The sequence below is a fragment of the Mytilus trossulus genome, chromosome 6, assembly GCF_036588685.1.
Source record: "Mytilus trossulus isolate FHL-02 chromosome 6, PNRI_Mtr1.1.1.hap1, whole genome shotgun sequence".
Lineage (NCBI taxonomy): Eukaryota > Metazoa > Mollusca > Bivalvia > Mytilida > Mytilidae > Mytilus > Mytilus trossulus.
In genome coordinates, this window is record NC_086378.1 from 51,624,782 (window position 1) to 51,641,340 (window position 16,559).

Sequence of the window (16,559 nt, forward strand, 5' to 3'; positions counted from 1 at the left end):
ATAGGAATTAAACAACCAATCAGGTCCTTTTATTTCAAATAAGGTCAACTATGATCAAACAAAAGGTTATGAATCAGTTTGCACAATTATGTCGGTAAACAGTAAAAAACAATGTTAAATTATCGAGCACTGGTCAGTAGAGTCTATAAAAAATATATGTGAGTCTTTCACTAGAAAAGTTTGTCAGTGTTGACCGAAGGGATAATCTGTTTCCTATCACTTGCACTTTTAAAGTCCACCAAGCATCTTTGTAATTGGTGCAATATAGCTTTTTTCATACCTGCCAACTTTTGAAAATGCCCATGGGGGTTTTAGCGCGCGACAACAATTTCAAAGGTTACAATTCTTTGTGACGACTACTTTGCGTGTGCTGTTTTGTAGTCTAGAAAGTTTGGAGGGGGGTCTGCAAATTTTTTTATGGCCATAATTCTCTTTTTTTCATGTTTTTTTGCCAATTAATAAGTTCAAGAATCTTGCAAATTAAAAATACCAAGACTTATCAATAGCTCATCAGTATATCAAAAGAAAAAAAGAAGAAATATGAAACTATTTCCATATTTTCAAGAGTACAATACAGTCCACTTTCCAAACATTATTTATTTTTGCATCTTTTGTCAATATCTGTAAGAACCAAAGCAAGTGCTATACCAAGTATGCCTTGAATGTATTTTAGACATGTAGATGCACAGGTGTTTCTGTACTCTGATTAAACTTTGAGGTATTAAAACATACATTTTGAGGTATTAAGGGCATACGATACAGTTACAGTGGAGGTAATGACGTTGCTAATGTAAAATGTTATTTTCGCGACGTCAAACTGTAACATATCGGGAAAAGATGCATTTTTCGACTGATTTTTGTCATTTAAACTGATTTAATTTGAAAACGAGTTCATGGACCCCTATTTTTCAAAACGGCAATTTGTTTCATTTTGGAGGGAGATTATGTGACCCAAATTTTATAAAACTGTAAATAGAGGATTTTTTAAAGTTTTGATAAACATGCAGTAAAAAATGATGTTTTTTCCTCAATTCATGAACATTTGATAATTTTGAGTTATTTCTGAATAAAAAATTGCATATTTTTTATGATAGTTATAAAATAACGAAATTACCGATTATCTAACAAAAAACAATTTGTGTTTATCTTTTACAACAAAAAAACTATGTCTTTCTTTAGAAAAAGAAATTACGGTCACAAATTTGAATTTTGAGCAAATATACCAAATTTCGACCTCATTTTACTCAAAAAGTAGCACATGAAGGTATATTTTTTATTACATATTTGATTTAATCAGGTAAAAAATAGCCTATATATGCAAATTTTCATGAACTTGTAAATACAGAATCAAAACTGTATCGTATGCCCTTAACACATACATTTTGATGTATTAACACATACATTTTGAGGTATTAACACATACATCTTGTGAAAAGGTCCAGTTGAACCTGACTTGTTTTTCCCACTTACATATCAACTAGTACCATGATGTACATGTATGAAAAATCAGTCTGTAAAATTTTGAATCAAAATATGCAAATTAATGAATGACCACATATACTGTAAGTACAATATATTTTGATGATCAAACCTTAAAGGTGGTACCCAACACCTTTACTAGTATTGATTCAATGGCTCGTTTAATTTTCATAAAATTTTGACAAAATGTTAACTTTGACCCTTTCACAGGAATATAAAAATTTCAAAAAATTTGAATATACAACTTTATCAGAAAAATTTCACAGGTTATATAGCAGTTAAACAAACACTAATATTGATCATTCAGAAGCTTAAAATTTCAAAAACAATACAAATTGATTAAAACGGATGATTTTTACACAGTTATCTCCCTGTAGTGCTAAAGATTCTTATAAATATAAATCTGCATTATCCATATTTTACCAAATTTTCTTTTGATCTTACTGGCAGAAAATTTCCCTTCTCAACACCAGTAAATTATCACTATAGAATATATACCATAGTCAATGAAATTAACAACGTCGTCATAGATAAAATAGAGATAAACAGATTAGCGGTAGTATTGGTTATCTCAACTCCGTTACATTTTCACTTTCGCCATACTGGCTCATGCGAGAAGACCAATCTTGTTAAGATGTCTCTGGATTATTCAGGACTTTTTTCATAATAATTATACCTGTGCAATGTATTCATTGTATATGTATGTAACAATCTTGTTAAGTAAAAGTACAATTGCACAATGTATGTACATGTAGGAATGTTTTCTTTATATATTTTAACAAACACAAGTACTTAAGACCTGTGCTTTGATCATAATCAAGTTTAGAACCAGAATTTTGAAAAGGGGTCCCCCTGGCAAGACAATGGTGAAACTTGGACTTGTAGAAAAGGTCTATGCATTAATCATATTATAGTTCCATAAAGATAAGGGTCCAGCCTGCCCACTAAATCAGTCTTTTATTGGTACTATATTTAATAACATTATAATGTACCTACAGGAAATATAGTTTCATATGAAATATTTCTTAATTTAATTTCTTAAAATTTGAATTGTCTACCCTTGTTTAATTAAAACTAAATGAAATGATTTTGATTGTCTTTACAGATAACCGATGTGCCTACAAAGGAAAATCATACAGCCCCGGACAGAAATGGAATGATGGCTGTGATTATGAATGTGTTTGCCAAGATGGCGCCACTGGACGTTACCAATGTTATAACAGGTCTGTTTGGGCAACAATTCATACTTAATAACTTACAACTATTTTTTTTAAACTGTTAAATTGCAAGACACATTAAGCTTGAATGATGGTCTAGGTCAAGTTTATGGGGATCAGTGGTCTAAGTAGTCACTACTATAATCACTAGCCAGTCAACACTGAGTTTGTGAATTTGAACACCACTTGTTAGGGTGCCCTTGTCAGACTCTAATCGTAATTGATTAGGATTGTCAGCTTTCCTATATATATATCAAAGGTCATGGTTTTCTCCGGCCACTCCAGATGGCTAATAACTGTGCTTAAAAGTGGCGTTAAAACACCAAAAATCAAATGGTAGCATTGCAGTATTTTTTCCAAAGTGTAATGAAATAAGCATAATTACATGCTGTTGTTGGCATATTGCAAAGTAAATTTATCAAACAGTGCTTTTTTTGTTTACAAATGTTTGGCTCATGACAATGTGAAGTAGCCAAGATTTCCTCATCTAAACACTGCAACGAACCACAAAGTACTTGTCTAGTTCTTAAATGACTGAGTTATTCTACAGTTTTATGCTCCTGAAAGCAGAAAAACAAACTTTGTAGTTGTACTAAACAGTTATTCTGGCTTATGGTATAAATGGAATAGTAAAATTTGGTAATGGGTTTCCCCTCAAAATAAATAGTACAATTCCTACTTCAAGGATATCAAGACAAATATATACAATAAAAAGTCTTGATAAAATTTTACATTTTGTCATATTTTTCACTCAAAATTTACATAGTCAATATTAAAAGGAGGTGTGGTATGATTGCCAATGAGATAACTAACCACAAAAGACTAAAAGGACACATACATTAACAGCTATAGGTCACCCTACGGACTTCAACAGTTTGTTTTTGTTAGATTTCTTTCACATTATTAACATGTTTACCCTAAAATCTCATTTCATTTATGATTTACTGAACTTGGTAATTTTTGACATACATGACATACTTGTACATGGTCATATTCTTTTTCATTTTAAAGGTTATTGATGCTTTCTGGAGAGATACATGCAACATCATTCAGGATTAAATGAAATTGTTATATGCTAATTATATTTTTACAGGTGCCCTGTATATTACAACCTACCATCCTTGTGTACCCTTGTCAGGAAACCAGGAGAATGTTGTTTACAACCTGTCTGTAACTTTAATCCATCTATTCAGAAATTTGAATCAGCAGGAAAGGGACAAAACCAACAAGGAATTGGTATGTGTTTTAATTTTAACACTCATCAGGCACATTTACATTTTTTAAAGATGAATTTTATGAAGTTAACATTTATATTTAAGCACTGTTTATACAAGGACATGTAGTGTCAACTTTTGTCTGAAGTGTAGCACACCTGATTGAAATGTGCATTTTTAAGTAACTGTTAGATATATTTTGGGAAAAAAATCAGTTTTCTTCTAATTTTCAAAAAATATGATCTACATAATTGGGTGTAAACTTATTTCTGCTGTGGGTCTCATTGGGGTCTAAACGTAATAACTTTTTGTAAGCGTGACACATGGAATTCAAATTTTTGTGCCTTGAAAGCTGGAAATTACAAAAAAATTAGAACTTCTTACATATATAGTGTCAGCAGGATACAGGAATCTGACAAAACAGTAAGTGGGATCCGGGATCAGAAATGCAAATGAGACCCTACTCTGCTTTACAAAATTAATCTAGATTCAGACTTATTATGTGAATTGCTGCTTTTCAGATGTTTGTGTATACAAGGGAAAACAATATTACCAAGACCAAAGTTGGACTGATGGATGTGACTACCAGTGCACATGTACTAATTCTAAAACAGGACTCTACCAGTGCGAACAATTGTAAGTCTTAAAATATTTTAGTGTTACAGATGGCTAGATTTTCAGGGAAGAGAGTCCATGCATTTCTTATAATTCAAAAAAGTTCACAGGAAATACAACAAAACTGATCACATAAAAACAGTTAAACACCTTTATCCTTGTTCACAAAAAAAAATATTGAGTTAAAACCTTCATCACTGAGATGATTATCAAATTGAATTGAAAATGAGAAAAAAAAATGCACTAATCATATGCATGAGTCATGGATAATAAAAAAAAAAAAAAGTATTTGATAACTTTTTAGAGGTCGTCAGTTATGTGTCATTTCTGAAAAGATTTAAATCTTATTTAATTTTGGACTTTATTTTCAGATGTCCATCCTATTCTGTTCTCCCCCAGATCTGCCATTTAGAACAGACACCAGGACAATGTTGTAAGAAACCAGTCTGTGAATTTACCCAGCAAGCTGGTACCTTCTCTGGTAATGGAATGATCAGTGGAAATGGAACCAGTAAGTTTAAAATTTGTAGTCTTCAAAATGCCTCTTTTAAGTTAAGACAATGTTTTATGTCGTAGTTAATAGGGCATTATGTGTAAATCTTGAACATCCTTCTGTCTGTCCCATTTTCTTTGCTGCTCATACTTAAGTTTTCCTCATTCAAATTTTATGAAACTCCTGCACAATTCTGAGAGCCAGATCAAGCAGATATACCTGACACTTGGGCAGTGAGTAATTTACCATTCTAGAGTTATGCCCCTTTTAAGTTGCAAAATTGCATAACTTGAGTGGGGGATATCATGCTAGAATAATTAGCCAGTAATTTGTATCTAGATATCTAATTACTTGTGAAAAGTTTCTACATGGTTCATCTTTCTATGATAAAAACTTTTATCATTTTAACTTTTGTACCTGTATATCAACTACTTTATATTTATAGGAATGCCCTTACTATATTTAACTAGAATTTGTATTGTCTGTGTACCTTTTATTTGAAAATATCTCTTTTCTAGGCATGCAGTCGCCATTTTCTACAGGGCCTTGTGTTGACTTGGTAACCTGCTCTACATATGGGAATAATGTATGTACACAGTATAAAGACTGGGCCATGAAAAATTGCAGGAAGACATGTAACTTATGTAAGTAATCTGTTGCAAGAAGACATGTAACTTATGTAAGTAATCTGTTGCAAGAAGACGTGTAACTTATGTAAGTAATCTGTTGCAAGAAGACATGTAACTTATGTAAGTAATCTGTTGCCAGAAGACATGTAACTTATGTAAGTAATCTGTTGCCAGAAGACATGTAACTTATGTAAGTAATCTGTTGCCAGAAGACATGTAACTTATGTAAGTAATCTGTTGCAAGAAGACATGTAACTTATGTAAGTAATCTGGTGCAAGAAGACATGTAACTTATGTAAGTAATCTGGTGCAAGAAGACATGTAACTTATGTAAGTAATCTGTTGCCAGAAGACATGTAACTTATGTAAGTAATCTGTTGCCAGAAGACATGTAACTTATGTAAGTAATCTGTTGCAAGAAGACGTGTAACTTATGTAAGTAATCTGTTGCAAGAAGACATGTAACTTATGTAAGTAATCTGTTGCAAGAAGACGTGTAACTTATGTAAGTAATCTGTTGCAAGAAGACGTGTAACTTATGTAAGTAATCTGTTGCAAGAAGACATGTAACTTATGTAAGTAATCTGGTGCAAGAAGACATGTAACTTATGTAAGTAATCTGGTGCAAGCAGACATGTAACTTATGTAAGTAATCTGGTGCAAGCAGACATGTAACTTATGTAAGTAATCTGTTGCAAGAAGACATGTAACTTATGTAAGTAATCTGTTGCAAGAAGACATGTAACTTATGTAAGTAATCTGTTGCAAGAAGACATGTAACTTATGTAAGTAATCTGGTGCAAGAAGACATGTAACTTATGTAAGTAATCTGTTGCAAGAAGACGTGTAACTTATGTAAGTAATCTGTTGCAAGAAGACGTGTAACTTATGTAAGTAATCTGTTGCAAGAAGACATGTAACTTATGTAAGTAATCTGGTGCAAGAAGACATGTAACTTATGTAAGTAATCTGGTGCAAGCAGACATGTAACTTATGTAAGTAATCTGGTGCAAGCAGACATGTAACTTATGTAAACTTATGTAAGTAATCTGTTACAAGAAGACATGTAACTTATGTAAGTAATCTGTTGCAAGAAGACATGTAACTTATGTAAGTAATCTGTTGCAAGAAGACATGTAACTTATGTAAGTAATCTGTTGCAAGAAGACATGTATGTAAGTAATCTGTTGCAAGAAGACGTGTAACGTATGTAAGTAATCTGTTGCAAGAAGACGTGTAACGTATGTAAGTAATCTGTTGCAAGAAGACGTGTAACGTATGTAAGTAATCTGTTGCAAGAAGACGTGTAACGTATGTAAGTAATCTGTTGCAAGAAGACATGTAACTTATGTAAGTAATCTGTTGCAAGAAGACATGTAACTTATGTAAGTAATCTGTTGCAAGAAGACGTGTAACTTATGTAAGTAATCTGGTGCAAGAAGACGTGTAACTTATGTAAGTAATCTGGTGCAAGAAGACGTGTAACTTATGTAAGTAATCTGGTGCAAGAAGACGTGTAACTTATGTAAGTAATCTGGTGCAAGAAGACGTGTAACTTATGTAAGTAATCTGGTGCAAGAAGACGTGTAACTTATGTAAGTAATCTGGTGCAAGAAGACATGTAACTTATGTAAGTAATCTGTTGCAAGAAGACATGTAACTTATGTAAGTAATCTGGTGCAAGAAGACATGTAACTTATGTAAGTAATCTGGTGCAAGAAGACGTGTAACTTATGTAAGTAATCTGGTGCAAGAAGACGTGTAACTTATGTAAGTAATCTGGTGCAAGAAGACGTGTAACTTATGTAAGTAATCTGGTGCAAGAAGACGTGTAACTTATGTAAGTAATCTGGTGCCAGAAGACGTGTAACTTATGTAAGTAATCTGGTGCCAGAAGACATGTAACTTATGTAAGTAATCTGGTGCCAGAAGACATGTAACTTATGTAAGTAATCTGTTGCCAGAAGACATGTAACTTATGTAAGTAATCTGTTGCCAGAAGACGTGTAACTTATGTAAGTAATCTGTTGCCAGAAGACGTGTAACTTATGTAAGTAATCTGTTGCCAGAAGACATGTAACTTATGTAAGTAATCTGGTGCCAGAAGACGTGTAACTTATGTAAGTAATCTGGTGCAAGAAGACGTGTAACTTATGTAAGTAATCTGTTGCAAGAAGACGTGTAACTTATGTAAGTAATCTGTTGCAAGAAGACGTGTAACTTATGTAAGTAATCTGTTGCAAGAAGACGTGTAACTTATGTAAGTAATCTGTTGCAAGAAGACGTGTAACGTATGTAAGTAATCTGTTGCAAGAAGACGTGTAACGTATGTAAGTAATCTGTTGCAAGAAGACGTGTAACTTATGTAAGTAATCTGTTGCAAGAAGACGTGTAACTTATGTAAGTAATCTGTTGCAAGAAGACGTGTAACTTATGTAAGTAATCTGGTGCAAGAAGACGTGTAACTTATGTAAGTAATCTGGTGCAAGAAGACGTGTAACTTATGTAAGTAATCTGGTGCAAGAAGACGTGTAACTTATGTAAGTAATCTGTTGCCAGAAGACGTGTAACTTATGTAAGTAATCTGTTGCCAGAAGACATGTAACTTATGTAAGTAATCTGGTGCCAGAAGACATGTAACTTATGTAAGTAATCTGTTGCCAGAAGACGTGTAACTTATGTAAGTAATCTGTTGCCAGAAGACGTGTAACTTATGTAAGTAATCTGTTGCCAGAAGACGTGTAACTTATGTAAGTAATCTGGTGCCAGAAGACGTGTAACTTATGTAAGTAATCTGTTGCCAGAAGACGTGTAACTTATGTAAGTAATCTGTTGCCAGAAGACGTGTAACTTATGTAAGTAATCTGTTGCCAGAAGACGTGTAACTTATGTAAGTAATCTGGTGCCAGAAGACATGTAACTTATGTAAGTAATCTGTTGCCAGAAGACGTGTAACTTATGTAAGTAATCTGTTGCCAGAAGACGTGTAACTTATGTAAGTAATCTGTTGCCAGAAGACGTGTAACTTATGTAAGTAATCTGGTGCCAGAAGACGTGTAACTTATGTAAGTAATCTGGTGCCAGAAGACGTGTAACTTATGTAAGTAATCTGTTGCCAGAAGACGTGTAACTTATGTAAGTAATCTGTTGCCAGAAGACGTGTAACTTATGTAAGTAATCTGTTGCCAGAAGACGTGTAACTTATGTAAGTAATCTGTTGCCAGAAGACATGTAACTTATGTAAGTAATCTGGTGCCAGAAGACGTGTAACTTATGTAAGTAATCTGGTGCAAGAAGACGTGTAACTTATGTAAGTAATCTGTTGCAAGAAGACGTGTAACTTATGTAAGTAATCTGTTGCAAGAAGACGTGTAACTTATGTAAGTAATCTGTTGCAAGAAGACGTGTAACTTATGTAAGTAATCTGTTGCAAGAAGACGTGTAACGTATGTAAGTAATCTGTTGCAAGAAGACGTGTAACGTATGTAAGTAATCTGTTGCAAGAAGACGTGTAACTTATGTAAGTAATCTGTTGCAAGAAGACGTGTAACTTATGTAAGTAATCTGGTGCAAGAAGACGTGTAACTTATGTAAGTAATCTGGTGCAAGAAGACGTGTAACTTATGTAAGTAATCTGGTGCAAGAAGACGTGTAACTTATGTAAGTAATCTGGTGCAAGAAGACGTGTAACTTATGTAAGTAATCTGGTGCAAGAAGACGTGTAACTTATGTAAGTAATCTGTTGCAAGAAGACGTGTAACTTATGTAAGTAATCTGTTGCAAGAAGACATGTAACTTATGTAAGTAATCTGTTGCAAGAAGACATGTAACTTATGTAAGTAATCTGGTGCAAGAAGACATGTAACTTATGTAAGTAATCTGGTGCAAGAAGACGTGTAACTTATGTAAGTAATCTGTTGCAAGAAGACGTGTAACTTATGTAAGTAATCTGGTGCAAGAAGACATGTAACTTATGTAAGTAATCTGGTGCAAGAAGACATGTAACTTATGTAAGTAATCTGGTGCAAGCAGACATGTAACTTATGTAAGTAATCTGGTGCAAGCAGACATGTAACTTATGTAAGTAATCTGTTGCAAGAAGACGTGTAACTTATGTAAGTAATCTGTTGCAAGAAGACGTGTAACTTATGTAAGTAATCTGGTGCAAGAAGACGTGTAACTTATGTAAGTAATCTGTTGCAAGAAGACGTGTAACTTATGTAAGTAATCTGTTGCAAGAAGACGTGTAACTTATGTAAGTAATCTGTTGCAAGAAGACATGTAACTTATGTAAGTAATCTGTTGCAAGAAGACATGTAACTTATGTAAGTAATCTGTTGCAAGAAGACATGTAACTTATGTAAGTAATCTGTTGCAAGAAGACGTGTAACTTATGTAAGTAATCTGGTGCAAGAAGACGTGTAACTTATGTAAGTAATCTGTTGCAAGAAGACGTGTAACGTATGTAAGTAATCTGTTGCAAGAAGACGTGTAACGTATGTAAGTAATCTGTTGCAAGAAGACGTGTAACGTATGTAAGTAATCTGTTGCAAGAAGACGTGTAACGTATGTAAGTAATCTGTTGCAAGAAGACGTGTAACGTATGTAAGTAATCTGTTGCAAGAAGACGTGTAACTTATGTAAGTAATCTGGTGCAAGAAGACGTGTAACTTATGTAAGTAATCTGGTGCAAGAAGACGTGTAACTTATGTAAGTAATCTGGTGCAAGAAGACGTGTAACTTATGTAAGTAATCTGGTGCAAGAAGACGTGTAACTTATGTAAGTAATCTGGTGCAAGAAGACGTGTAACTTATGTAAGTAATCTGTTGCAAGAAGACGTGTAACTTATGTAAGTAATCTGGTGCAAGAAGACGTGTAACTTATGTAAGTAATCTGGTGCAAGAAGACGTGTAACTTATGTAAGTAATCTGGTGCAAGAAGACGTGTAACTTATGTAAGTAATCTGGTGCAAGAAGACGTGTAACTTATGTAAGTAATCTGGTGCCAGAAGACGTGTAACTTATGTAAGTAATCTGGTGCCAGAAGACGTGTAACTTATGTAAGTAATCTGGTGCCAGAAGACGTGTAACTTATGTAAGTAATCTGGTGCCAGAAGACATGTAACTTATGTAAGTAATCTGGTGCCAGAAGACATGTAACTTATGTAAGTAATCTGTTGCCAGAAGACATGTAACTTATGTAAGTAATCTGTTGCAAGAAGACATGTAACTTATGTAAGTAATCACATGTAACTTATGTAAGTAATCTGGTGCAAGAAGACATGTAACTTATGTAAGTAATCTGGTGCAAGAAGACATGTAACTTATGTAAGTAATCTGTTGCAAGAAGACATGTAACTTATGTAAGTAATCTGTTCTGTTTGAAACAATTAAGGCTATACCAAAAATGGACAAAAATGTGAGATTAATCATTGTGCAAATAAGATTGCACGTGCTCTCTATCTATTTATACCTAGGAGCCTTCAAGCTCCTTCAAGCTCTTTATTTAAATCATAGTTTAGTTGGATTCTCTGGCTTGTAGAGATGAATTTTACAAGCCCAGTAATCTGTGGTTATTTAAAGAGAAGGCCGGCGACATCAATGCCGTTACTGTTGTCGGCTTCTAGTTCAGAGATGAATAATTGTATAAAACATTAAATTGTAAGGATTTTGTTTTCAAGCTTCTCTTGAAAAAATAATAGAATTATTACAAAAAAAAATAATTTACTATAACAATCAACCAAGACCAGATTTTAGGTTGAGATAAGCAAGGCCCTAGTCAAGATCTTGTAATGATAACAAGATCAGATATATTATTCTGAAAGACAAAAAAAATGGTGATAAAAGTCTAGATACATATAGTACACAAGTGTAAAGTTTGCAATGAAAACAATATACATTGTAATTGTTAAAATATGTGTGGAAAACTTAATTTATTCTGATAAAAGATATTTCAATATGAAGTTCCTTTGTTTATTGGCAAAAAAAAAGTTTGCATTTTAATGAACTTTTCATGACCCACATTTTGAAATAATTCATCAGCATCTAAATAAACTTAATTGTTGTTTTTTTTAGGTCCAAGCACACAAACTGCAGGAACAAGCGGTAAGAAATTTTATGCGCCATTTATGTGCATTATGTTTTTTTTTGTCTGTGCGTCTGTTCATCTGTTCCTTCCTTCATTGGTTTGGTCGTCTGTTCAACTTCAGGATAAAGTTTTTGGTCGAGGTAGTTTTTGAAGAAGTTGAACACCAATCAATTTTAAACTTAGTACACATGTTCCTTATGATATGATCTTTCTTATTTTAATTTCAAATTAAACATTTTACCCCATTTTCACAGTCCACTGAACATAGAAAATGATAATGCTGATGGGGCATTTGTGTACTAGGGACACATTCTTGTTTTATTTGGAGTCAAATTGTGTCTGTTATTATAAGCCTTGATAAACATCTTCCATTTTAGTAAAGAAAATCCCTCTTGCTTTCAGAACTATAGATAATCTGTTTATGTATTCGTATATTATTTATTTTAGTTATGATTGTAATTGTTGTTATTGTTTTTTGTGTATTTTCCTTTGATCTTTCATGTGATAATTTGTCATATCATGCAATGTATACTCGCTTGAAATTGGAAGCTTGAAATTGGAAACTATCTTCAGAAACTAAAGGGAAATGTGCTGGTGTCAATTTAAACATCAACAGTGTCATAGGACGAAATAGCTTCAATTTGAAAATCAAAAGTGTCATAGACAAAATATAGCTTCAATTTAAACATGTACAGCATCATATTTCTAATTTCAATGGCCAATCAGAGATTTTCCCCCAATTTCACGGTCCATTGAACATAGAAAATGATAGTGCAGATGGGCATTCGTTTACTAGGGACACATTATTTTTTCTTCTTACTATAGTTGAAAATGACCGATCACAGCTGGTCTCTCAAAAAGTTTGAAAAAATCTGTTAAGATATTACCTTTTATATATACTTTTTTCATCTAAAGGAAAATCATGCATATTGTGCGTGAACACAAATTGTCTTGGATTTTAATTTCTATAATGTCTGCTACACAAGCAATATATTAGTCATCATGTATTTCAGATCGTTGTGTTTATAAAGGAACATCATACAAACAGGGAGAAGTCTGGTCACCAAAATGTGACGAGAGATGTTCCTGTGAAAATGCCAAATATGGTTATTATAGATGTGTCAACACGTAAGTCAGATATACATGATAAAGTCTCAAATATATACACAAAATATTTTAACCCCTTTATACTACATGTACTAAGAGCCAAGATGTTATGAATTAAAATATTTAGTAAAATATATTTTATGTTTAATGTCCATCATGTTGTAAGTCATAGTAAACTTTGGATACTGTGAGTAAACTACTTTCTTAAACATAAATTTTTGTTCTCAAAATATTTTATTGATAGGTTAACTCCAGCTGATACTTGGGAAAGGTTTGAGTGACTTCACCAAACCTATATTTAGGAAAACAAATATCACTGAGGGGGGATAGGAGTGGTCCAGATCCCGAAAATAACCCCGATATGACAATGTAAAACTACTTTTTTTTTGTCAGTCATATAAACCTTATTTAAAAACAAAATGAATATAAGTATTCAATGAAGTTTGCAATCATTTCATTTTCTTCAGGTGTCCCACGTACACAAATTTGCCATCTGGATGTAATCGTGTAAGACAAAATGGTGCATGTTGTCAAAAGGTACAGTGTACAAATGGAGTGTTTTTGACGTCTGCTACTAACAGCTATTCTCTTGGAGGTGGAGGTGGAATTCAAATCATTAATCAAAACTCAAATCTATTTCCTGTACCAACAATTCCTGGACAGCAACAGGGAAATTCAGGAACAGGAATTATGCCACCAACAATTGGTAAATACATGTATATTAGTCAAACAATGATATAATTATAGTACAAAACATGTATACTGTGAAAGTACTTTAATTCTTGGGTATCAATTTTTATGGTTTGAGCAATATTTACATGTTCCTGGGTTTTTAAATTCATGGATTTTAGTTTTCTAAAATAAAATAATTGAAAAATTAAAGCCTTGAGAAACTAACGTTACAAATAGTCTGGATTGAAGGAAACATTGACCCGTGTAAATCATAGTAATAACACTAATTAACCTTCAAAGTGATCAACAGTTTAAGATCATCAAAGGTGTTTAAAATTAGGCCATAAACATGTCACCTTAAGAAAACAGTAACATAAACAAATGCTATAAATGTATCTTCACAGTAACATTCTATATCCTAGAGTAATGGAATAAAACAATTGTTTTTTTTTTTGTCAGTCATATAAACAAATGCTATAAACGTAGTTCCACAGTAACACTCTAAATCCTAGAGTAATGGAATATAACGATTGTTTTGTGTTTTTGTCAGTCAATTTATAAACAAATGATATAAACGTAGTTCCACAGTAACACTATATCATAGAGTAATGGAATATAACGATTGTTTTGTGTTTTTGTTAGTCATATAAACAAATGCTATAAACGTTAGTTCCACAGTAACACTCTATATCATAGAGTAATGGAATATAAGGATTGTTTTGTGTTTTTGTCAGTCATATAAACAAATGCTATAAACGTAGTTCCTCAGTAACACTCTATATCCTTGAGTAATGGATAAGAACGATTGTTTTGGTGTTTTTGTCAGTCATATAAACAAATGCTATAAAAGTAGTTCCACAGTAACACTCTTGATCCTAGAGTAATGGAATTTATTATATACTTAACATTAATATGATAGCTTTTGCATATGTGTAACAAACGGAAGTACACAAGCCATAATTTCCCACCCAGGCTGATAACCCATATCAGCCCGGTCTGATAACCCATATCAGGGGCGTCTCGTGCAAAAACCCATAAAAGTGCATCTCGTGCAAGTTACTTCCGGTGTTTCCGGTATCGGTCGTTATTTTTCCATTGTGACGTCAGATATTGATGACGACGTCAAAATTTACGGGAACTTTTGTGGGGATAGTTTAGTACTTGCTAACAAATGCCATTGGCAATTATGAATCATTTTATAGTACAACAAACATGGAGTTATAATGATCATGAAACTCTTCCAAATATTCAATGTTTCAAAATGCCTCTATAGGAAATGTTACCATACAATGTACATATATATGGAGGTAGTGATGCTGTTAGTTGACAATTATAGTATATTGAATTTATAACTTATAACTTCTTAATAAAGTTTTTGACTGTTTTAGTTGTTGCATTTGGTTTTTTTCCTTACATAAAACTATTGTCGGAAGTATATGATAAAGCGATTAATACATGGCCTTTTCCATATCAGCCTGGGTATCATCCCTCGACCCACATCAGCGCCTCGACTCCGTCTCGGGCTGATATGGGGGTCTCGGGATGATACCCAGGCTGATATGGAAAAGGCCATGTATTAATCTCTATATAACGATTGTTTTGGTGATTTTGTCAGTCATTTCACAAACACTTCTATGTAGTATCTAATGGCATAGTACATCTCTCTTTTTACCCGTATATTTCTTAGGGTTTCCCATAGCAAACATAGACATAGCGAAAATAATGAAAGAGAGGCAAAAGATACCAAAGAGATATACAAACTTCTGAGTTGAAAACATAATGACAATGTTATGGCAAAAAACTATAAATAAACATGGAAAACTAAAGCAAGAACAAATGAACAAAAAAGGGGGGATATCTAATATCAGCAACTTCTCATAAAATAGATATAACCTTATTTCATTGAAACTCTTTGAAATCATGCTGCTTGCCATCAGCATATCTATATTTATCTATCCAAATTATTTTGAAGGTTTTAATTAACAAATATGGACAATGTCGTGTCTATTCAATTTTTTGGAAATATTTTACGCTTTTTAAAACATGTACATTTATTCTACAGCGGGATGTTTGTATGATGGACAAGTATATTCACAAAATCAGGCATGGATGGACGGATGTTCAAAATATTGTGTATGTGTTGATGCTGCCAAAGGTCAATTGTCATGCAGGGAAAGGTAAGTACCGTATAGCGGGTTATTTAAACGGGGGGTAAATTTTCACTTATTTTCACAGATAGAACAAAATTGCCAAAAAAATCAGCCGATTTAAAAGTGCATGTACAGAGGTATTGCGAAAAGTTTTGATTCTACAAAAATTAAAAAAATTGCAAAATTAAAGCAGTCTTTACTCTTCCAAGCTCATAAGCATATTATTAAAGATATGATATAGATAGATTTTTAAAGAGTTATTTCCCTTGAGTTAAGTCTTCTTCCTTAATCATTATAGATCTTAAATTCTTGTATGAGAAAATAAGATTATTTTTTTTTGTTACCAGTTGTAAGGAATAAAAAAAATAGTGTTAACAACCCTATTAATGTTAAATTTCAGATGTCCAAAATACACAAACATGTCCCCAACCTGTGTAATGAGCACTGACCTAAACGATCCTTGCTGTACTGCTCCTAAATGTACCTTTGATGCCAATCTGGGTAAAGTACCTCAACCCTTACCAACATTTGGAAAGTCTACACTGACATACTCAGTTGTCTCCCCTCAGACTGGAGCAACACAAAACCAGGGATATACTAATGCACATTTTTCTTTGATAAACACAGTTCCCACACCTCAACCTCCCACAGTTGATCCAGGAAAACTGTCAGCAGGAGGTTAGTATAGTACTTTCTTTCTTTCATATGTATAAGCTTTCTATCTTAGGAACACCCCTTAATAGGTAATAGGGAATATTTACATAAATGGGTAAATCGTAGATTTTTTGGCTTTTAAAAGTAAATTAAGATATGGGTTAGCACTTATACTGTGGATTCATTTATTCCTAAAGGGAATTAATTTTTGTGGATTTAGATTTTTTTTATCTTGGATATT

The 16,559-nt window shown here is 33.0% G+C and overlaps 1 protein-coding gene across 1 annotated transcript in view; it reads left to right on the forward strand.

The window, feature by feature from the left end:
* Window positions 1-16,559, forward strand: part of LOC134722788 (uncharacterized) — a 93,970-nt gene that overhangs the window by 13,540 nt on the left and 63,871 nt on the right. Inside the window, exons 9-19 of the mRNA XM_063586416.1 lie at window positions 2,585-2,702; window positions 3,790-3,932; window positions 4,432-4,546; window positions 4,897-5,036; window positions 5,537-5,662; window positions 10,981-11,010; window positions 11,723-11,752; window positions 12,749-12,863; window positions 13,310-13,548; window positions 15,577-15,691; window positions 16,065-16,342. Of these exons, the coding sequence (XP_063442486.1) occupies window positions 2,585-2,702; window positions 3,790-3,932; window positions 4,432-4,546; window positions 4,897-5,036; window positions 5,537-5,662; window positions 10,981-11,010; window positions 11,723-11,752; window positions 12,749-12,863; window positions 13,310-13,548; window positions 15,577-15,691; window positions 16,065-16,342 (1,449 nt within the window). The remainder of the gene's footprint in view (window positions 1-2,584; window positions 2,703-3,789; window positions 3,933-4,431; window positions 4,547-4,896; window positions 5,037-5,536; window positions 5,663-10,980; window positions 11,011-11,722; window positions 11,753-12,748; window positions 12,864-13,309; window positions 13,549-15,576; window positions 15,692-16,064; window positions 16,343-16,559) is intronic.